This window comes from Lissotriton vulgaris, chromosome 1_1 (genome assembly GCF_964263255.1).
Source record: "Lissotriton vulgaris chromosome 1_1, aLisVul1.2, whole genome shotgun sequence".
Classification (NCBI taxonomy): Eukaryota; Metazoa; Chordata; class Amphibia; order Caudata; family Salamandridae; genus Lissotriton; species Lissotriton vulgaris.
The window spans coordinates 1,939,423,602-1,939,447,514 of NC_141685.1; the positions used below are offsets into that span (position 1 = coordinate 1,939,423,602).

A 23,913-nucleotide genomic window follows, 5' to 3' on the forward strand; every position below is an offset into this window, starting at 1 on the left:
ACAAAAACGTGCTGGAATTGAAACAAAAAGTGACAGTTTGGGAAGTGGACTACCTCGTGCCATAAACCCGAAAATGTGCAAAAGCGGAAGACAAGCTGAAAAGTCTCAAACTAAACCGAAAAAGACATGTATACAAAAGACCTACACAAGGAGACCGAATTAGTTACGTGTCTGAAGCCACGGAAATAGACCCACCACCGAGGTGTAACGCATTTCAGAGCGAGCCTGGAAACTTACATTGAAGCTGGACGCGAATCGTCTCAGTGTCAGCGTGTTACAAACATCGGGGACGTTTGGTGCAATAAAGTCAAAAGAGACCGCGGTTCTAGCGTGTGACGTAAAGCGTAAGTCACATGATCGGGATAGTGAGCAATAGCGGAAACTGAAAACAGACAAACCAGTAAACAAAATAGAACTGGATAGAAAGCGGAGGCAAATGATAAGAATGACAATAGGTAAATAAGAATAAACTAAATGAGCAGAGGCAGAAAAGAACAGCTGATCACATCGAACATACTGAATGTTAATAAAAACAATTATAGAGTGACAACTAGCATGTCTGAAATAAACTGATACATTAAGTCAACAGCTGAATCAAATTAATCAGACTCAGAACAGTTCAAATCACCAATGCAGATTTAGAGAAAACAAGCGTATTCAATCCTGTCATTTATCCCCACTGGTTGGAGAGAGTTTAATCCAAAAATACTCTGTTTAACAGGATCCATGTCTCTGTTTGTGGAATAGCCTCCAGGATCGTACAACGCAATTGTGAAATTTTATGACCTGCTTCTTTCCAATGATTGGCCACCGTAGATTTAGTGTTGAGGAGTCTAATACATTGCAGCAATGTTACCGTTGGGACTAGTTTTGCTCATCCTACAAAAGGGTATCCAATTCAACTACATCACTCTAGTACATGCAATACTAAAAACATTGTTTACGTTATTAAATGCCCGTGTGGCAAAGTGTATGTTGGGCAATCTGAGCGAAAACTGAAAGTGCGTATCACTGAACATAAAAGTAATATTAGACTCCTCAACACTAAATCTACGGTGGCCAATCATTGGAAAGAAGCAGGTCATCAAATTTCAACAAAACATTTTTCATAACCTAGGTCTGTTAGTAGAGCCTTGACATATGCCAGCCATTTTATCTTCCCACTGTGGTCGAGTGTCTTAATATCTTGCACAATTAATCTTGTTAAGTGACATTGTTCAGTTACCCAAATACGACGCCACAACATTACTGGTTGAGTTTTTATAGTGTCTGATATATAGTCTATCCCCAGCTCTAGGTGACACCCATATGTGGGGGAGCTCTTCGGTACTGCAAGTAGATATCTTACGAAGGAATTTTCAATTTTTTGCAGTTCATCCACATTTGTAAGACTCCATAGCCCAGCGCCGTACGTGGCAGTGCTGACACATTTTGCATTTTATATTTTCAATAATTCTAATGGAGGTCTCTTGCTTGCATTGATCGCTGCTTTTCACTTAAATTTTTCGTCAATTACAATTCCCAGATATGGATATGTTGAAGTTCTGTCCAGTGCCTCCCCATTCACATGTATACTTTTGATCTTTGCAGTTTTTTTCCCCACGTGCATTGTGTACGTTTTTTTTACATTCAGGGTAAGGTTTAGACTTGACATAAAGGCACAATATCTGTCTAGTGCTCGCTGCAACTCAACAGGAGTTCTTGCTAGGATAACCGCGTCGTCGGCATATAACAGAGCTGTTATTTGCCGACGACCGATTGAAGGGAGATCTTTGCTTCCCTCGAGCATAGCAATCTCTAGCCCATTTGTGTATAGAGTGAATAGGAAGGGGGCCAGCACACATCCCTGTCTGACCCCCTTCTCCACCCTGAAACTTTCCGTGAGTTGCCCCTTAGTCCCAAATCTTACTCTTCCCGTTGTTCCTGTGTATAATTCCCGTAGAAAATCCACAACCGGGGGGTCCACACCCATAGTTAAAATGATTTTCCACAGCTTCAAGTGTACTACACAGTCGAAGGCTGCGGATACATCAACAAACACCATATTCAGCGCACTCCCCTTGGCCTCCACGTATTTTCCTGCCAACAGAGACAGGTTTAGTGCTTGGTCTACTGTGCCTAGCCCCTCTCGGAACCCATATTGTATTGCAGAAATAAAGTTCTGACTAGTTGTCCACTCCTGGAGTCGGTCGAGAAGAATCCGACCTGCCATCTTCCCGAGCTAATCCAGGAGCGAAATAGGTCGGTAGCAAGATGGGCTGTTTCGGTCCCCTTTTTTGAATATAGGAACCAATATCGAGGTTGACCAAGATTCTATTAGACCCTCGTCTATAGTGGCGTTTAGGACATTTGTCAGTAGCGGGGACCAGAGATCTACTTCATATTTAAAAATATCCACTGGAACCCCGTCTGGGCCTGGAGCTTTACCTAATTTTGAGGATTTTATTGCTTTTAGTACCTCGTCATGTGTAAATTGCAATGCTATTGGGTAGATAACCTGGGTCAGGGGATCTATATAATCTGTACCCCGTACGTTTTCATTGCTAAAAACTTTGGAGGAATAGTTCACCCAATCTCTGTCACTGATTTCAACGTTTCAGAAGAACCTTTGGATTATGATTTGATTACTCTACATGAACTTGGTGTTGAAATGTTAAGAAACCACATTGTTTCCAGTATACCAGAGCGCACACCCTTGTGAGAAGTTCCCCTTCACACTATACGTTGCCCCCAGGAGTTTGCAACATCCTTGGAACGAAGAAATGTGGGGATAGGCCGGAAGTCGCGCTGCTTCTGAAGGGTGGAGGCTGCTAGATCTTGAAAGAGGAGCGGTTTGCAGGAGCGGAATTCAATAGGGTGCTTCGAACGTGCCTCCCGCAGGATGCGCTCCTTAAGCTTAAAATCATGAACACATGTCAGGATGTCAGGCGGTGGGGCTGTTGCTGACCTCCTGAGGCCAACACAGTGCCTGCAATCCAGCTGGATCTCCAGGTCCGGGGGACCTCCCAGAATGTGGCGGAACAGACCAATGACAAAGGCCTCTATATCAGAAGCTCCCAAACCCTGTGACACCGCACGAATCTGAATGGTATTTTGACGCAAGCGATTTTCCAGGTCTTCTGTGTGGGTTTGAAGATCCAAATGTTGCTCATGAAGGCGAAGCACCTCCTGTTGAAGCTGAGACATCTGAAGAGTGACTCCAAAGACAGCCCGCGTAACAGGACCATCGATCTCCGCCGAGGCTTGCTGTGCAGTTACCCCGCTCGTCTGCGGCATAGCGTCTGTTTCCCCACTACCGGTTTTAAGAAGTAAGACTTTGACGGACCTGTCTTTCCGGTTCTTGGAGGTCGCCATAAAGAGGGCCGGGCAGCCAGCCAGCCAGGAACAGGACAGCTCCAGTCTCTCCCGTCCAGCGCACCAGTCCCTCACGATGTCAGTACTGGACCAAGGTCGTGGAGAAAAAGCCCATGCCGCTAGCCACAATCCAATGTCCAATCCCTTCCCCGTGCTATGGTGGCTAACCCCAGATCACACCAAAAGGCTCTCTCAACCCCAGCGACACCCAGAGTAGAGCAGGGGAGGAGGGTCACTCTGCCAGAAACAACACCTGTGGGCAAGGGCGTAGCAAGCCCCCAGTCAGGCACCCGGAGCTCGATGGCCACCCACGGGCCCTCGTGAAGAAAGTCCAGATGGTAGCTGTGCCCTATCCAGGTGCGCCGCAATCACAATGTCTGGGAGAGCAAAAAGGCCCGAAAATCTACAGCGGTGGTGTTAACTGCGGGGATGGTAGGCAGGTAAGCCCACGGTGAGTGTCCGTGAGCCCGCACCACCTCTCCAGTGTAGGAGATCCCAGATGTGGCCCCCAAGGCACCACTTGTCCTCCTAGGGCACTCTAGTCCCGCTCGTGCTGTCCCGACAGCCGCAGGCCAGTCCAGTCGCTCGGGCCGCACTATGAAGCCGCCCCCTTCACGCCGCTACACCCAAGGGGAGGGGGAAGGTTGGCTCCAGTCACTGTCTCTATGGCACTCCTAGCTGGCCGGACCTGCAGGTACCCCACGAAGTCTCAGAAGGGCCGTTCCAATGGCGCTGTAGGCAATGGACCGCTGCTAGTCCCCTCGCACCTCTCCCACCTCTGCAGGCTCTACCACACCGCTGTCAACCGCTGCAGGCACACGGGGCCAGTCACCAATGCCCTGGGACCACACCAATCCGCAATGCCACCGCGATGCGTACCACAGGGGTGCGAGCTTAAGCACCCGCAGCGCAGCGGGACGCACTCACCGTCCAGTCTCCCACCGGAAGGTCACTCGCTCCACACTGCCACCACAGTGGGCTGTACCGCAATCTTATGTCAGCCAGGGCCTCAGCACATGGGCAGCCAGGACACAGGCACAGACAGCTCCAGCTCCCCACTCGCCGCCGGAACACACCAGGGCGACATCCAACCCCGGCCACAATCACCACCTCCGTCAGCAATCTGCCTCTTCGCTCCCCCAGTCCGCGGGGCGTCAGGCGCGGGCGGGCGCCGCCATTTTGTCGTCACCTCTGACGGGCATCAGGCGGGAGCGGCAGAATCTCAGCCAGGGTGGCACCGTCGCGGAGATACAGCACCTCGATCACTGCCAGGACCCACCAGTGCAGTCCGGATCCGTCGCGGCACACTCCCGCTTTCCACTCCAGCTGCCGCCGTCAGCGGCCCCCCAAGCAGCCCCAGCACAGTCCCCACCTGGCCCGGGCACCCAAAACAAGCTTCCACCGTTTGTTCCGTGCTCTGAGGGTGCAGATAGGAATCACAGACGTTTCCCGGGGCAGAGCCTGCCATCAGGGTCCCGCTATACAAGGCTATTCAGGTAGGGCTCCGGCTGTGGGCAGGAGCGGCAAGCAGAAACGTCCTACTCGTTCGCCATCTTGAAAACGCCCCCCCCAACCTCTTTTTAAATATTAAAACCCTTCACGTATATGAAACTAGAACCCTTGTCAAGTGACTAGGCTTTCTTTCAAAATTACATTTGCTTTAAAGTAGCCTATGTGTTTGCTCTACAATAAACGTTTAGGGTTTCATCTCTGGAAAGAAAAATACCACTGTAAAAAGAACGCTTCTTAATCTTAAAACAGCAACTGTAGGAGAAAAGAGAACTGTAAAAAGATATTCACCTCCCATGTATATTCCCTAATATGATAAATATCCTCTTATGTTTAACAACAAGACGCGGTTATGAACGTTCTCTGTTTTGAAGCTCAAATCAGAAATTAATGCAATATTGCTAGCACAGCACAATAAAGATTGGGTTGGATCTGAATGAATTGTAGTCAGTATTCATTGGCTGCACAGCATGGCTTCCTCTCATCATTATTTTCCTCCATACTGTATTGCAAATATCAACAAATTTTTTTTCTGTGGAGAGATTTGATCAGGGACTTTTACATGGTCATCAGGACTATCCTCGGATCCATATATCTTACATTAATACGAATAAAAATCAATATAATTTCATTAGGAGTTTGGAGGATGAGGTTCAATGTGTGCCTGCTAGTGCCATCAACGGTAATAAACAACATTTTTACTAGCGAATAATTTTAAAAGTTACTTTTAGTACACAATTTTTACATTATTCAGTCAATATAAATGCATTTAACATTGTGGGCGAGATTATGTGGGTTTATGAGCGATATGGGAAGGCCCTTTCTTTAAAAAGTGTATTTTCAACTTATGTAATGTTTTTGATATCTGGAAGGAGATGCTCCATTTCTAATGTGACATGATCGGAAGGAGGTCATAGAAGTTCGGCCATGTATGTTAATCTTGTATTCTTCTTCGTCTCATAGATCTCAGTAAATGTCCTTTATTCCCTAGAAGAACGAGGCAGCCAGGTTGCAATTTCCACCTAAGCAATGCAGGTAGGAGAAGCTAGTTCCATCCCAGATTTGCCAATAGATTATCTTGTCTTCTGCGGGTAGAGTGAGGTTAAGATCTCCAATCGGGGAATATGGTCAGTTCTCGTCTGTGAGAGGGCTTTTTCATGGTCTTTTATCTTCAATATACGGAGTTCAACATACTAATTCAGTAGGTATAGGAAAGCTGATTATATTTACCCCTGTATCGAAGAAAGTTGGTACCTGTCAGGAAAGTATGACAGTGTGCGATCTTAACTAGACGGCACCTGAGGCACCCAGAATGTTTTGTCATACTTTGGAAACAGTTCTAAGAATCATAGCTTCACCAGAATTGTGTGCCATTTAAAATCTACACTGCACAAAATCCCCCACAATACTGTGCATTTAGTGTCTATAGGTTAGTGTTTGCTACCTCTACTTGGCAATATAATAATTGATTCTAAGGGCCTCATTATGCGCAACCAGTAAGAGTTCACCTCTGGAGATAACGTTATTTGGGTCCCATGAATGAATGAATGAGTTATTTAATAATGCGCACAAACCACTCCCACAGTGGTATCTCAGCACGTGATCAGTAAGGCAAATTGAAATTGGGTTAAAAAAGCGCTGGTTTTAGTGCTTTTGTGAATTTATTGTAGTCGGGCTTGTTATGACATGAAGTGTTTGGAATGACAAGAGCTTCTGTAGAATAACACATATGGAGGACACTACACGCCCCGCCCGAATAGTCGTGGCTAATAACCTGCGAAGGGTTCGGTGGGCGAAGGTAGCCCTTGATGAAAGTAAAATCCAAGGGATTAGGAATCTAATCTCGGGGTCACTAAAAGAGCTAAATGAATGCAGTAACCAAGGGGCTCTTAATGCTAATTTACCTAAGATCTATAACAAGTTATTTTTTGGATTAACCCCTTCGACGCTGATGACGAGCTGGGCTCGTCATGGCGTAGCCTCCTCGCACGCTAATGACGAGCCCAGCTCGTCACGTAAAGTGCGTTTCCGCAAAACCCAGCGTGCGAGCGGAATTCCGCTAGCGCGCATGGTGTTAAAGAAGTTCTTTAGCAATAGTAAGCCAACTAGGAAGAATACCATTTATAAACCCACTACTTGGTATAATGATTCGTGTAGGTCTGCCCATAAGGCCCTAGTTGAAGCTATTAAAAAAGGAATTATTGCTCCATTAAACAGTCCAGGATTGTTTACAAATCTACCCTGCACATGGCAAAGAGACTATGGGATGAGGAGCGCTGGCAGGATCTACTTGCAGCTTGTAAAGGCAAGAATATGACCCAGTTTTGGGAGCTGATAAAATGGGGAAATGGGCAAAGGACCGATACTTCCACTAATAACGTGGAACCGCAGCAATGGGTTGCATATTTTGAACCGCAATTTAAGAAGGGGACAAGTAGTGAGATCACAGTCCAGCACATATTCCCAGATACAACTCTGCTATTTAATACTAAAGAGGTTGAGGTAGTTTTAAAGGCCATCCCTAACGGCAAGGCTCCGGGGCCGGATGGGATTCCAGCCGACCTGTTCAAGCAGGAACCTGACCTATGGATTCCATACATCCCAAATCTAATTAATGCAATTGCAGGGGGAGCTCCAATTCCAGCATCTTGGTGTGGCGCGGAAATTATTCCAATTTATAAGAAAAGTGATCGTTCCATGCCGGACAACTATAGGCCAATAAGTCTGACAGACGCTGTACAGAAAATCATAGCAAGAGTTATACTGGGCAGGATCCAGTCTTGGATGCTCGATGAGAATATTCTTACCCCGTTGCAGGCAGGGTTTCAGGCCCACATGGGGACCCTTGACTAAGTATTTAGATTTGTTTTGTTATACTGGAAAGAGGTCCTGGTGGGAAAAGGTATGATTTTCGCTGCATTCGTGGACCTAAAATCCGTGTTTGACTTGGTCCCAAGATCTAAATTGTGGAATGTATTGCTAGGGCTGGGGATGCCTAAAGAATTGGTATCCTTGTTGATAAGGCTTCATAGTTTAAACCACGCTCAGGTCCGCTGGGGTGAACCAGGGGAGGTTACCGAGAAGTTTGTAGTAGAGAAGGGCGTCCCGTTAAGGGTGTGTGCTGGCCTCCACATTATTTTCATTATTTATTAATGGGGTTGTGCGCTATTTTGAAATTTACCCTACAGATGCGCCCATGCTTGCCGGTCACAGGGTACCCCTGCTCATGTTCGCAGACGACACCCTGATTTTAGCCAAGACGAGGCAGGGGCTTCAATTGGCCCTGTCTCGTTTTGAGGAGTTCTGCAGCGATCATGACTTGGTGGTCAACGTGGAGAAGACTAAATTTATGGTTTTGCACGGGGCTAGGCCGGTAACTTCAAGAGTCCTCATGAGTAGAAGGCTCTTGGAGCAGACAAATGTCTTCACTTACCTGGGTGTTACTTTAGGCGATAGATTGAGTTGGTCGCCACAATTGAAGCTAATGGTGCTTAAACACTCACAATTATCAGGCGCATTGATCAAGGAACATAGGCAGTCACTTACTAAGCCTATAGCCCCGGTTGTTAAAGTGTACACCACGAAAATAATTCCCGCAATTCTCTATGGGGCAGAGATGTGGGGGGCCAGTAACCTGTACCCTCTAGCACTAGCCCAGAGTAAATTTCTAAGATCAATTGTGGGCCTTACAAAATCTACCCCACGCATCCCGCTTTTGTTAGAACTGGGCTGTCATGCCATAGAGGACTTCGCACGATACAGGATGTTGGCTTTCTGGAGAAGGCTCTGGATAACCCCGGAATTAATCTTATTGGCAAAGGGATTGTTAGAAGTTAGGGGACTGGATGGCTCGAATAAAATCGCTTGGTTTGTTAGCATCAAATCCTTACTTACAGATATGGGGATGAGGGACCTGTGGGATTGTCCAGAAACTGCTGAATTTCCAACTAAAGAAATGTTTAGAGCAGCTTATTAGAATCTCATTGCAATCAGGAGGTTCTCCGCTTTGGTTAGCTCCTCCCTGACTAGTGAATTCTGTGAGTTTAAAGACTAACCTAGTATGGAAAGCTACTGGGATCTAATAACGAAACCCAGGGATCGCAAGCTTTACCATCAGTTTCGAGTTGAGTCTCTCCCTTTAAAGAAGTTCACGTGTAACTGGGCAATTGGTACATGGGATAAATGCCTGTTTTGTTCTAAATATATTGAAAACATTGGGCATCTCCTTTACGTTTGTCCAGCCTATCGTGAACCATGTAATAAGTGGCTTAAACCCCATTTGCAGATCCTTGGTAACCAGCTCAGCCCTGTATGCTAAAAGGTTGTTGACAATTGGCTGTAATGACATTTTAGTTGTAGGGGTTGCTACATTTTTGAGCTGGTCCTGGGCTATCCGGGAGAAGAATAGGGGGGCCCTCATTGTTGGGTAGATTTATTTATCTTTGATAATGGCACTTTCTGAATTGATGCTATGGTCTTTTTATACAAGTCTTTTAAATGGAAAAGTCTATGAATGCGAGATATTTAATCTGGTCTTATTGAATATTTTAATATGTAACATTTGCTATTTATGTTTTTATCGTGAGTAGGTATTTTCTCATAGTGTTTATGGTGTATCATCTGAAGTATGTACCTGTATTTTTGTACGTCTTTTAAGATGAAAATCGCAATAAAGACTTTTTTCTGATTGACTGATTGACATGAAGTGGCAGTTTGTTCCAAAGGGTCGGAGCCAGATAGGAACACCAGGGTTGCAAAGTTAGCAAGTATTCTGAAAGGAATCCCGAGGGTCCACTGATAAATGTGGAACTATATGTTTTATTTTTTTTTTAAATTGGACGTTTTATATAGTACAAACTAGACCCGAGACATCAGGTATCAGAGCGCTTTACATTAGCACCAGTTTAGTTATAGGACATATTCAATTTTGTTTGGCACAGGGAGATTAAGTGATTTGCCCAGAATCACAGGATGTTGAGCGCCGTTGCCGAGACTCGAACTCGGTTCCCCAGCTTCGAGGTCGACTGCCATCGTCGTAAGGCTACATCCTCTAGTTGATTTGGTAATTCCAAGTCCTCCCCGCAAATTTACATTGGGTTTTTGACTGTTCTGAACAATTGAACTTTGGTAGAAACAAGATAGTTATGAGGCCCAAATTGTTTGGATTGAGCTGCAAACTTTTCATATTTGTGCATGCATATTTTTAACACCCTATTTTCAAGTTTTTCTCATTGTCTCAGAGTGTTGCAAAGTCTGTAATGTGGCAGAAAACCACAGCACTTTCAATGGGCAATAACAGAATGCTCCAGTTGTCCTTATTAGGGGGAAAGGAGTGGCATTCTGTGAAAAAGTTGGGTAGCCATATTTCACTGTACATCCCATACTTCAAGTATGACAAAGTGTATCCCTGTTGCACTATGTGACATAAAACATGGGCTACTTTAAATCCCCTACATAAAGGGTTCTTTTGTGAGAAACTATTACTATTGGCAGTTGCATCTGCTAATCAGACACTGATATAGAATGCCTGAAGTGACTGCACGCAGAGTTCCCTCAACATGCACCCATCCAAAGACACTTTACACTCAGAATGCAAGCATTGAAATAGCTGAGAAAAATGAAATGCGAAGAATTGTATTTATGAAAAAATAAGCATTAAGAACAAGTCTTAGCTGCACACATTTCACGTTTACATTTGTTTGTAGTCTTGATCTAAAGATTATTAGAACATTGGAATGTTGGTAGCTCCATTGAAAACAATGGAGTACTCTGGACTTATAATGGCTGGTATAAGCCCGGAGCGCCAACATTCCAATGTTTCTTTGTTCACAACTCTGAAAAACACAACCCTTGAGCATCACCTTGTGTAACAAACCTGTATTGGATGCCAATCAATCCAGGGCGTCATCAGTGAGCAGACGTCACAGACTATACGTATGCAACTTCGTCCAGAAAAATTCATATTGACCTTGAAAGTGTACACTGCCACAGTTTTACTCACTTCAGCTCGTGCCATTCATACTTTCCCAAAGGTGCACAGAAGACAGACAACAGGAAGAAACTCACTGTTCTAGAGGTGGGAGGGGCTGATGGGCTGGTTAACGATACCATCTCCTGGATGGCCAGCCGGAGCTTCAGGCGGTGAAGAGGATTGCTAATGCCAATCTCTCTCTGGATCTCCGTGTCTGACAGCGCAGACATGATGGCCCCACTCTTGACGTTGGCACGGCAGGCAGCTACATACCAGGCGGGCATCCCCAGCCACAGCTGTTCGATGTGGAAGGGAAAAAAAAGAGCACTTCTTTATTACAGAAATTTGACGTCCATTTTGTGTTCATTTTACCTGTCAGCCCAATCACAAAGCAAATCCTAAAATGTTTTTAAATAGATTGAAATTAGAGTAAGGAAACAGTTCCAACGAGGACAAAAAACTCTGATATAGGTTAGTTGTGTTATGGAAGCATGTATTTTACTGTACAGATTCAAATACTTTATGGAATTCTGATATAAAACTGAAGACAATATTAATAGAACATTTATTCTTATGCTATGACTTTCAAGGTTTCCTTACCCAATTGCCCATAAAAGCATCAGACAAGAAAATAAGAATGAACGCAAAATGAACCTAGAAAGGTAGAGTTTTCTGGTTATATTACGAAGGTGTGCATTTGTAAAGGGCACAGCTGTGTGCCTCTTTATATGGAATTGCAGTTTCTAAAGAGCACACATTTAACTCGGAATGATTTTGCCCTTGAAAATATCTACACCTTTGGGTACCAAACGGTATTTCTGCCATTATGAGATTTGCATGTAAAATAGACCAACATATGATTATATATCGCACCTTAAGAAGCACATAAAGGTAAAAGATGCCAGATGGTAAGAGACATCACAAAGAAACATATTCAGTGCAAAATGCAAATTGTCAAGTCAAGTCAAGTCAAGATATTTATATAGCGCACTATATACCCATAGGGTCTCAGGCGCTTGAAGAAGGGTGGGGAACTACTTGTCGAATATCCAAGTTTTAAGTTGCTTTCTGAATGCTAGGTGGTTCTGAGTGAGACGAAGGTTAGTGGGAAGTGAGTTCCAGGTCTTAGCTGCCAGGTAGGAGAAGGATCTACCTCCCATGGTGGTTTTGTTGATGCGAGGTACGATAGCAAGGGCTTGGTTGGAAGATCGCAGCTGGCGGGGGGAGTGTAAAAGGAGAGTCGTGTGTTGAGGCATCACCACTTCCATTCTCCCGTGGTGCTCCCTGTTCCTCTTTTCAATGAGCTGCCAATTCACAGATACCTGTCTAGGCGCTTCTCCTTGCTTTTAGAGAAGGAAAGCTCAATCATTGAAAGTTTACTTGGGGGGCAGCTGACAAGTAGGACGTCTAAGCCTTGGGCAGATTAGAAGGGTGGTGTAGTCCAATGACTGCCATTTTGTGTTGGGCTGCATAAAAGCCCAAAAATAGCCCAACGCTTATTTAGGGGTCCAGTTTGAGCTACCATCCACCATTTTAGGTTTGGGAGACCTGGTGGTTGGTAGTCCTTGCCAGAGGTTTTCTTTGTTGCTCTTTGTCACTCAAATAGGTTCTACGGCGCTTTCTGGTGAATACAGTTAGCTGTTGCACTTACCATGTCTGATAGTGAAATGCTGGTGGTGGAGGCGATGCTCCTTCTGAGGCAGGCGGTAGAATGGATCTGGTGGTAGGGGAGGCATCTCTCTGCCCAGATTGCCGTCCTCGCCGGGCCTCTGCGGGGATGGCGGCGGCAATGTTGGCGTGTTCTCCGCTGAGTTTAGGGCAGGCATTGGGGGCAGTGACCCAATAGGAGAGAGCTTGCGGCCGCTCTGGTATCAGGGAAGCGGCCTCTTGGGGGTGGGGGCCAGGCATTTTGGGGTGCAGCTCTCCGCTCTGATGTCCGGGATTGCTTTGGGGGTGGCGAGGGTTGCGTGTGAGGAGCATTATGCTGGGAGGCATGGCAGCTTGCAGGCTCATGTGTGATGCAAGCAGGGGGCACAAGGGAGCCAAAGAGAGGAAAGCTGTGGGAGGCAGCCCATCGCGTGTTGGCCGCGTACACAGGGTTGCAGTTATGCAAAAAGGAAAAAAGCGGGAAGCGCCAGAGGAGTCACCCGCCTTTGATGCTGGGAGGGGCCCAAGGAGGTGCAAGGCCTCAGTGAACCTGCTGCAGGATTTTGTAGCTGCCGGGAGATGGTTGAGGGCAGGGCCAGGTGGGGGGGGAGGGTGCAAAGGAGGTAAGATTATTGGGCAGCCAGCAAAAGTGGTCAGGGAAGAGAGAGGTAGGAACTTCTCAGATAGCAAGAGAGGGAGAGGGAGGGGGAGAATGGAGCTCGATTGGGAGGAGGGAGGGTCAGGGACGGGAGATGACAGCTTGGGCTGGGTTGGATATTTTTGGCAATTTTGAGGAGACACCAGCAGGGAGGGGGGTCGTGGTGTCCCGCTTAGATGATTTTATAGGTAAGGGTGGGTCCCTGCATTGGGGGGCCGAGACAGGTGCAGAATGTGGAGAAGGTCCCCCAGGCAGGGCATGGGGGGTCAGGAGGTGTCAAGCTTCTGCACTAGTGGCAACCATGCTGGAATGGAGCGACAGAGAGGAGGATTTGAGGGAGGAGACATGGGTGGATGTGGATGTTTGCGTGGTCAAGGCTGCCCCCATTGGGAGTTGGCCACTTGTGGGAGGTAGCATATTAGGGGTGCCCTCTGGTAGTTTCCTGCTAACAGGGCAGGGGAAGACTGCATATTAGGGCCCAGAGGTGGTGGGGATGGGGTCCTGGGGTTCCAGCACACCAATCCTGTGCTCTTTATTTCAGTGGCAGAAGAGGCCCGTCGAAGCAGACTCCATAGAGCTCGGGGTGGCTCCATCATGCCGAGGTGAGGAGAGGACTGGGCCCAGCCAGTTCGCCTGGAATTGGCGAGGGATCCTGATGCGACCAACACACAAAGGTTCGGAAAGAACCTCCTTGGCCCCAGTATCCGGAAAGGCCCAAATCACAGGGGGAGGGGGGTACGCATGGGCACCGTATGACGAGGAGTTTTGGGCATGATTGGCTTGGGACTCGGAAACCAAATGGGGCAAATTGGATTCATATTTGTGGCAGCACACTATGGGGCTACAAAATGGGGGAAGATCATATTTACGGCGAGTGGTCTGCCTATTAAGTACCATTCCTTACAAGTGCGTCCCAGCAGTGGAGGGGTCCCCACAGCCCCCCTTAACTGGAGGGCGGGGGGGGGGTATGAAAAGTTTGACAGGAGTTAGCAGAAGTTGTTTGGCATTGCCAGTTGGGGGTCCATGTGCAAAGGGAGGGTAGGCAGGTAGTTAAAGGTTCATTTTAGGACATTTGATTACTTACACGTTCATTATAGATACTCATAGGATTTAGGGGGAATTTAATTTGGAAATCTTGAAATGCAGTACAGTTAATAAGTTAGCTGCAGGGTGGCAATGTTTGGGGGGATCGTAGGGGTGAGATAGGGGCTAGTTTTTTGGATGTAGAGAGAGGTTTTCAATTTGTTAGGCGGTTGGCCAGGAAATTTTGTAATGTGCACCTGTTTCATTAAAGCAGTCTTTTCCACACAGAGAAGTGGTCAGTGTTTGTCTGTACCCCTAAAGAGGGGTGCAGTCCAACGACTGCCATTTTGCCTTGGGCTGCATTATAGCGCAAACACAGCCCAGCACTTATTTAGAGGTCCTTTTGGGCCACCAGCCACCATTTTAGGTTCATGTGACCTGGTGGCTGGTAGTCCGAGTCAGTGGTTTTCTTTGTCCCTCTCTCCTGCTCCTATTGATAGGGTTTTTGGTTGGGCAAAACATTTTGGCTGGCTATTTTGGGGCGCATGTTGAGACAGGTGCACAGGGGCGGGTTGTTGTGTACACTGTCGCTTGGAACAGGTGCTATTGGGGCATGAAAACTTTGACAGAAGTTTGCAGAAGTTGCTTAGCATTGCCAGGGGGGGATCCATGTGCAAGCGGAAGGTAAGCAGGTAGTTAAAGGTTCATTTTAGGCCGTTTGGTTAATTACAGGTTCATATAGATACTCATAGGCTACAGGGGGAATTCGATTTGGAAATGTTGAAATGCAATACCATTAATAAGTTAGCTGCAGGGTGGGCATGTTTGGGGGGAATGTAGGAGTGGGGATAGGATAGGGGCTAGCTCTCTGGATGTATAGCGAGGTTTTCGGTTTGTAAGGAGGTTGGCCAGGAAATGTTGTAATGTGTAACTGTTTCGATAAAGCGGCCTTTTACACAAACAGAAGTGGTCAGTGTTTGTCTGCACCCCTCCCTCCCAATAACTCATTGGGCTTCCCTTCACCAAAAACAAGTGGGAGAATCCACACAGAAATCTGTGCAATGGCAGCTCTATTAGAGCTAGGGTGACCAGATGTCCCAGATTTGCCCAGACAGTCCTGGTTTTTGAAGGACTGTCACGGTGCCCAGACACTGTCTCCTAAAACACAAAAATGTCCCGATTTTTAAGGGAGGGTCGGGTGAAACTGCACATTAATAATCACAGTGTTATACAGGTTCACATTTCAACCGGCCTTCTTAGAAACCAGGGAAATAAGTTGATTTGTTTAGACCCTCATGCTGTGCTGCCTCGCCTCAATCAAGCATCATATACTGTAGGAAAAATTAAAACGAATCAAAATTCGATTTGCAAACCATATTAGATTTGCACCTTAGAGTCCATTTAAAGTGCTGCAGAAATATAATTTCCTTATAATTAATCACTACTAATGACAATTTGCCTTGGGCTTCAAACATAAAATGCACTTTAAACATGACACACAGACATTTGGTGCTGAAAAATGAAACCACCAGCCTTTGATATTCAACTAGACGCCTTCCCTTTACTAAATCCTGCTTTGTAAAAATGTGAAAGCGTGACAATATAATTTATATTTAATGTGACTAGTTTAGATTCTGTCTCAGCTATAGAATATGTTTTTTCAACTTACAATAATTATTAAACACGTGTGCAGCAGTAACGCATAGTTGAATTACCATGACATTTAAAACATTTAAAGCAATGACAGCTAACTAGAACTAATGGTTTGCAGCTTGCCCTGTAAAGCAGAATGCCCCTTCATTTGTGAAATAAAGACACTTCAGATAATTTACAGCATGTAACCTTGGAGTCTTATCATATTAGTTGCTGGTAAAAGGCTTCATTTAAACAGAGCGCCATTCATTTATTTGCCATAGTGAACAGAATGCACACATATTGCAAAATGTATTTACCATATTATATTCTGCTTAAATAATATGTTTCTCTTGCAGTTAATGTAATGTTTTTAGATAAAATAACATGTTTATTTAATAGAAGGTTAGGAGATGAAGTCATTTTAAGTAAGATTCATAATATGCTGTGAGAACAAAGCAATAGCTCGCCTGATGAATGACGTTCTTTCATGTTTAATCACCACAGAGACAGAATAGTTTTCAGTGACCCCTGATGAAGAGCCAGCACGGCTCGAAATGCATTGGGTGTGACTTAAAAAGTCTTTTCTCAAGCATGGTTGACCTCACATGCTACTGATGAAAGCCTGGATGGGCAGCAGGAGGCATTTGAAATTGGTGAATAAAGTATTCAGGTGCAACTATTCTGTCTCCGTGGTGATTAAACATGAAAGAACATGGATAAAATGAATGGTAAAAAATTGGTACACAGTGATAAAAAAAATAATGAACTTTGGAGGAAGTGGTTCACTATGTGGGATTGTCCCCTATTCCGCAGCGCGACAATCGGGTGCGCGAATGATGTGCCCGCTTTTGGAGTACTTTTAGAAAGTGGGCATTTTCTTGCTTTACCATCCTGTGTGCCTCTGGCTGTTTGTGTATTCAGCGTCTCAAGTGACAGGAGCTGGGGATGTGCATTCCCTCTAGATAGTCACTAGGGGGGGTTGAGGTGTGCCCTGCCTTGCATGGTTCACTCATCTCTGGGCTGAATAGACCTGGTTTGCATTTAGAGTGGTGGAAGGAGTTTTGCTTGCACCTGAATAGGCTGTGTCTCCTTTTTCACAATGCTATCTCCGCCCCCTGTGGTCATGCTGCACCAGGGAGGACAGGACTGGTTTGGACTGGGTTCAGATATCCTTGCCACAAAGAGAACAATGACAAAATGGGGTATAAGTACTACACCTAAAACGCCAGGATGTTAGATTACTTTAACCCCTTCCATGCGGCCGCAATTCCCCTGGTGTGCTGTAAACAGCACGAACAGGGGCGGGTCGTGACGAACCCCAGCCGTCATCAGCACACGAGCACCGTAGTGCATGACGGCTGGGGTTCGCAATCAGCATGGAAGGGGTTAAGGAACAAGAGGACCCTGCCAACAAGGAGATATGCAAATCAGATCCTAGGACCATGCGTCTCTATCGACACATTTAGTAAATCTGCAGAAGGTGTACATTTTCTATTTAAGGAGAAACATACCCCGAATATTGAGGAGTTTTATGTTTTGAACGACAAGTCCCAGAAGGCCCAGCTTGTGTGCACGTCTTTAATTGGCCGCCTACGTTGCACGTTATGCTCGCAGAACTAATCATTGGATCTATGGTGAAGGGAACGCAGTGATACACTCGGTAAGCCTCATGGGGAACTACAGCGGTTATTATCCTTCAACTTCAACCAGGTAGACTTGCTTGCTAACACTATGATTGTGTTGCAGCAGTGCCGAGCAGACTGATTCAGCAACAGTTGGTGAAAATAGAAGACGCAGCTTAACGCTTACAAACGCCAGATGGCGTGCGAGGTATGCCCACATTGTTAATATGAAAACAAACAAGAGTGTGAATTAAGTTTGTAAAAGCCACGCTCCGTTCATTTCCGTTAACTTTTTGGACAGGAATACGGCAAACACCTGTTAAGAATTTGAGTAATTGGAAGCCATTCAGTCAACAGTGTCTGACATAGATTGTATCATTTGGATAACCTCAAGTACGTGCAATTAGGCATTTCCTGACGTCTCCCGCTATTTATTACTCGAACAAAACAGCAAGACGAGACAAACTTTTGTTTGTTTTCCCTCTTTTCTTTAGAGTCACACAAAACAGTCGAGTCTTTTGGAATTTCAACCCTCTGTTTTCATTAGAATAGGTAAGCAGTGGCTGAGGGGACTAACAAGTGTGAGTGCTAGGCAATTTTAATTGGCTAAAGGTCATAAATATTTTTCTTTTTCTTTTTACAGTGGTGTCTGGTCCTGATGAGAAGCCCGTCATCTAGGGGGTTTGAAACGCGTAGACCTTGTTTATTGCTTTGTGCCAAACAATTGTCATCAAAATAGTTTTGGTCATGTTGTGCACATTTAATTCAAATTTTCATTAAATGTAAATGATTGTGAATACTTTATAACATGTACTTGGAACATTAGGAATAACCATTGCTTTGTTTTTCAGTTGATGGTTGGGGCATTCTGCAGGTTGTGGGATTGAAATATATTAGCCCTTAGGACTATTGTGGTGTGTGGTGAATGTGGTGATTGAATGAGACAGTTTGATTGCAAGAGGTGTGAAATTGGATCTAAGTATGATGGGTAATCAAATTTTCATGCAGTTTTGATACATTATTTTTGTCTATCGTATGTATTAGTATGTTCCCTTTTTGATATATGAAAACAAAAAGATTAATTTGTATTATTGAAGTAAAAGCTATTGATGAGTCTATGGTTGCATTGTTTGATGGTCCTTGCATCAATTATCAAAGTGTTTTGAATTGTTTACCAGTAATGGCATCTTGGTTGTTGTTTTGGTTTAGAGTACTCAGCCTTATTGATTAGAGTCAGACCCGTTATTGTTATATAAAAACTTTTAGAAAGTTGGCATTTTCTTCTCCTAACCATTTGTGCCAAACGACCAGAGGGTTAGGCACATTTTAATTAAGTGACTTTTGTGGCTCATCCAGATAAGGATTGTGGGTGTGCCTAGTGGAGCTTTCACCTCCCTCAACCAATAGCCCGATTTCATACATTGGTGTCATGCGATTTCTTACCCTGATACACAGTAATCTCAGAATTGCTATGACATTTTGGAGGATTGAAGTTTCGTTAACTTTAAGGGATAATGGACTAAGAATTGTGTAAGGTGAAGTTTCAATAGAGTATCAAGGTCAAATATTCTTCTACGATTTAAAAAAAATACACACCTGTAGGTACCACAGCTGATGTTGTGAAATTTTTTGTTGATGTAAATGCACATATGCGCCACACCTTAAAATGTATTAAGACATCCACACGGCACATGTATAATTCATACCTCCAACCAGGAAACAACAGTAGGCCCATCCCATTGAGCAAAGGGCAATCCTTTTCTTCGTGCTTCTTCCAAAAGTTCATGCCTAAAAACACATCAAAAATGTAGAATTAACACTTCACAAGATGTTTTGTAGACAAATGCTTGCTCAGCATTTATTGCTTACTTCACATGTCAATTACTCTGTGTGCTGTATTGAGGATATGGTGGAAATATTAGTTTAAATGACTGACTTCATTAATCTCTATAGAACTTTGTAAATCCACAAGCATTTGCTCATAGATTCCACCGTTTGTATAGTATCAGACGGAAAATAAAAAGCTTGGAAGCTAACTTTTAGTATGTTCAAAGTTCTACATTTGAACTTGATGAAGATTTAACCCTAAAGGTTGCTTAGCCAAGTGGACAACAATCCCCCAAATTTGCTAAATTGACTGTAGTGGTACAGCATGCATCAACAACTGCTCAATTGGTGTCTCAGAGGTAGCTTGTTGCATAGGTGTGGCAAATGTACAATGTTTGGTTTACCTCCAAGTGGTGGTTGGAGAAAAACGTCTAAATAATTATAATAAACTATTTGAACCAGAACAACAATTAGTTAGATTACAGGAAACACTGGAAACTTTATGAACTAGGTAACCTGTACAGTAAATCACAAAATAAAGAATTATTGTTTTTGGAAATGACAACACCTTTCTACACTCCCACAACCTGCCCAAGAAATATATACAGTAACACAGATGACTCAGGGTATGTCGCCTCATGCAAGGACGGGCTGGCACCCACCCATTTGTTGTTTTAAAAATTAAATCACCTACTCCCACAGGCCTAGTAGGCTTTCTAGCCCTCTCCCCACGTTCCACAGAGGACAGATTCAAGAAAACCCTCCAACCTGCCCTCCTCAAGGGGGTATGGGAACTATATGGGGCAAGGGTAGGGAATGTGACCCGATGTCCGGATGGCCCGACCTCAACCATATTCTTTAAAAAAAAATAAAAAAATCTATTCCTGATGTCTAATGTGCTTTGTGACCCCCTGGTGAGGGTAGATGAAGGGCACTTCACCCAATCTGCCCCCAAGGAGAACAGATGAAGTGTCTGCAAGTTAAGATTGATGGTACAGCCTAACCCCATTTTATTTTTAGAAGATAAATAACCCTGGTGGCTAATTGGTTTTCTGCCCTCCCTAGAGGAGCAGAAAGACTGTTTGAACTTTTCGAGGGTCACAGGTCCTGCCTAATGCCATGAATGGCCAACGGTCATCTTAAAAAACATAACCCTAGTGTTTAGTTGGCTCTCTGCTCCCCAGTGGGGCAGTAGGGGAACAAATACCTCAATTGCCCTGCCCAGGGAGGCAGAAAGACTGAAATGCCCTAGTTTGGGGGGAGAGCACTGAGCCATGTCTGGAGGGTCGATCCCCCACTTTAAAGCCATCCCTTGTGGCTAGTGAGTGGATCCCTTCTCCGGAACCATCCACATATGGCAGTCCTTCAGCCGGGTTCCACTATGGGGAGATACTATTGGAAAGGAGGGATACTTCCCTTCTTAGTGGTCCCTCTCCCATAGTGATTAGTGCTCAGGGGGATAAAAGCAGCTAGGTGTCTTTGGCTGCTCCTGCTTTCACTTTAAGTCTGAGTGACGTCATGGCACACTGTGCGTCACTAACACTATAAAAAATACACATTAGGTTGCAAGCAAATCCCTACCCCTGCAGCTCGAAGTCAGTATATAAAAGGGAATTCCTATGGTAGAGGCACTAGTTATAGAGTGAGGAGGACAAACCCTTCGATGTCCTCACTAAAGCGGATAAAAGTGAATCTCCTAATCTTATTTCTTCATCAACAATGAATGACAATATGTAACGGGGGCAGTGTAGAGCTTGGCCCTATGTAGCATTGTTGCTTCTTGAAGCAGCTCTGCTGAAGATGGCCTAAACTACCTTCTTTAAGGGCTTGTTCTCTTGCAGTAGTATGAAATGCTGTACTACCTTATGGCATGATAACCTAAGTATAGATGAGCTCCAAGTGACCGTAACGCTGAAGTATACCACTATCAACCATGACATTCTAAACTAGATGCCTGTAATTATTCAACTTTTTGCCCTGTTGAAGCAACATTATTATTTATAAAGTCATGAAACATGGGTTGATTTTAGTTCTACACTTTCACTGCAATATTTACTATCCAGGTCCGTGAGAGTGGAAAAGAATTAACAAATACTATCTTTAAAAAAATGTCTTGGTCTCAGAACCTGAGGTAACCAATTAAATTAAATTATTCTTTTCCTATGAACCTATCACACTTGTTTGATATTGGTAAGGTCATGGAGAAATCTTACACCCTCAGAGGTTAAGCAGAAGGTTCAAAATCTAGGTTTCCTTTAAGTTTGAATCCTTCCGAATAGCTTGCTTGCTACAACACAATATTGCAACAATTTAGGAAACATAGCTCCTTTCATCAAATGAATGCAGACTATCAATAACAGTGGATTTCCCTCATGAAACCAGTCATCTGCAAGAAATACCTACCAGTATGGCCACTACGAAGACCGAAAGACATCAGAGCTTGATAGACCTTTGTTTACTCTATGTGTACACTTTGGGCATGCCAGACTTATTGCAGGAGACTGGAGCATCGCCCCACAACCCGTCCGGGAACTCTCTTGCCATTCTAGAATCTGAATGGAATAAATGGTGCTGCAGAATCTCCTTGGCTACCATGTCCATTCAAGAGACAAGCAGTGCTCTTTCTATTTCAACCTCCATGGCCAGGACATGAGGATCGAGTTTTTCTTGATTTCCGATTCACTGCTGTTCAATCCTTCCAAAAGTGAGATATTTGGAAATGGAGTTCCCAATCACTCCCTTATACAGCTAGATGTAGAGATGTTGGGTGTAAAAGCCACACACACACTTTGATGGCATGCGTCATCATAGGCAGCTACGTCCCACCTTGGTTACATTTTATGTGCAACATCTTGGTCATTCATACTTAGAGTGGCTAGCGACTAGTATACATATGAAATAGTGATTATCTAACTTTCGCATTTTATTGTGTTACATTCATTTGTAAAACAGGACATGTGATAGTTCCTTTTTACTCTCAACATTGTGGTGCACTCATTAAGCAAATTATGCCAGTTACATGCACAATCAGGTGGAAAAGATACAAGAATTTCTGGAGCTTATTAATCTCAACATTATGGATCGTATGTGTTCTGGTTATTTTGATCCTAGATCCACAAATGTTTTGGGCAGGTTTTTATTTAGGTCTAGTTGATCTATGAAAGAGAAATAAAGAGTCCAGTGGTTTTTGTAGCACACTGGTTTATCTGGCCATGACCACAGCGTCATCAATGAACAATAGTACAGGTATGGGTGGATCACCCAATTACTGCATACATATCACAACCACTAGCCACCAAAATGTTTCTATATCATTATTGTAGAGCAAAATAAAAAAGAGTGTCAACACACACCCTTGACAGATGCCTGTTTCGATCTTAAAAGAATCAGAGCATTTCCCATTTGACCCACACCTAATATTGACAACTTTGAAATGCACTCTTTAACAACAACAAAAGGCCATTTAAGTGCTCTACGGTTATTTGTAAGAAGAGGTCCAATTGGACTGTGGGTAAAGTCGCTTCTCCCTGAAAGATTTAATTGAAAAAGGGAAGGAGAGAGTGTCAGAAAAAGGGATAGTGATCGCTCTCCATACGGTCTTCTACCACTAGATCGTGTACCATAGGCCAGATTGGGATATAGACCAATATATAGTCTATATGACTCTTAGAATTACCTCGCCTAAATGTTGGTTGACTAGGGCTGTCCGAAGGTAGGCGCCCGTTACAGACACGTAGTTCATGGGCTGTAACCATCTGCATTAACTGTGCCACAACACATGTACAGGGCACTACCTGGCTACTATCTAATGCTGGAATTTTATTTGCCCAATCCCCGTCCACAAAAATGTTTTCAAGTCCAGCCACCGGTTCGAATTTACGGTTAAAATCGCCCCGATAATTATCAGAGCATTCTGGTTAAACGTGATTAAAATATTATCCAGGTGCTCAATGACGTCCACTTCTTTACTGGCGGAACTTGGTCTACTATATATGTTGAGGATATACACTTCCCTTTTGTCTGGTGCTTGAAACTTAACTCCCAATATATCTTTACTAGGGGTGTTGATTCAGTTCAGAACTGCCCCTTAAAGTATTAACTGCAGACTCAAGTGTACTAATTTGGTCCCATAGCATAGAAACGTTTTTACTGCCAAATCACACATACATGTTAGGTCTGTTAGGCCTGTTCCTAATTCAGGGTTGTTTGTTCCCACGGGAAGATCAGTCGTAACTTCCTTTGAATTATTAGTGGCTATATTCTTCTTTAATGGGGGTAAATTTATCTCCGTTTGCATGACAACCGTAGCAGTTTTTAAAGAAGAAGAAGTACCAATATTTGCCTTGGCTTTAGTCTTTCTTGCCCCAGTATCCCGCTTCCTTTTGTCTACCCGTGGTTCATTCTTATGTACAGTAAAACTTGTTGCTATCCTAGCCCTAGTAACTCTATTCTGAGCTGCTGGAGTGCTCTGTATCACATCAGAAACAGATGGTGAGTGATAATCTCAGATGAGACACTCGTGACAATTCCGGGTAAAGACTCCTGGTTGCCGACCCCCGGTATAGGTGACGAGGTATCAGTTGTTACATTTCTGTGTAATGTTGCGGGATCTAAAGAAAGGCGCCGCTCCATCGAATCGATCTCATTGGTTAAAAGAGATTCTGCCC

At 44.4% G+C, this 23,913-nt stretch overlaps 1 protein-coding gene across 1 annotated transcript in view; it reads right to left on the reverse strand.

Moving 5' to 3' along the window:
- PPFIA2 (PPFI scaffold protein A2) overlaps positions 1–23,913 on the reverse strand; it is a 1,928,138-nt gene that overhangs the window by 136,935 nt on the left and 1,767,290 nt on the right. The window contains exons 22-23 of the mRNA XM_086919614.1: positions 19,126–19,207; positions 10,930–11,130 (exon numbers count right to left, since the gene is read on the reverse strand). Coding sequence (XP_086775740.1) covers positions 10,930–11,130; positions 19,126–19,207 — 283 coding nt within the window. The remainder of the gene's footprint in view (positions 1–10,929; positions 11,131–19,125; positions 19,208–23,913) is intronic.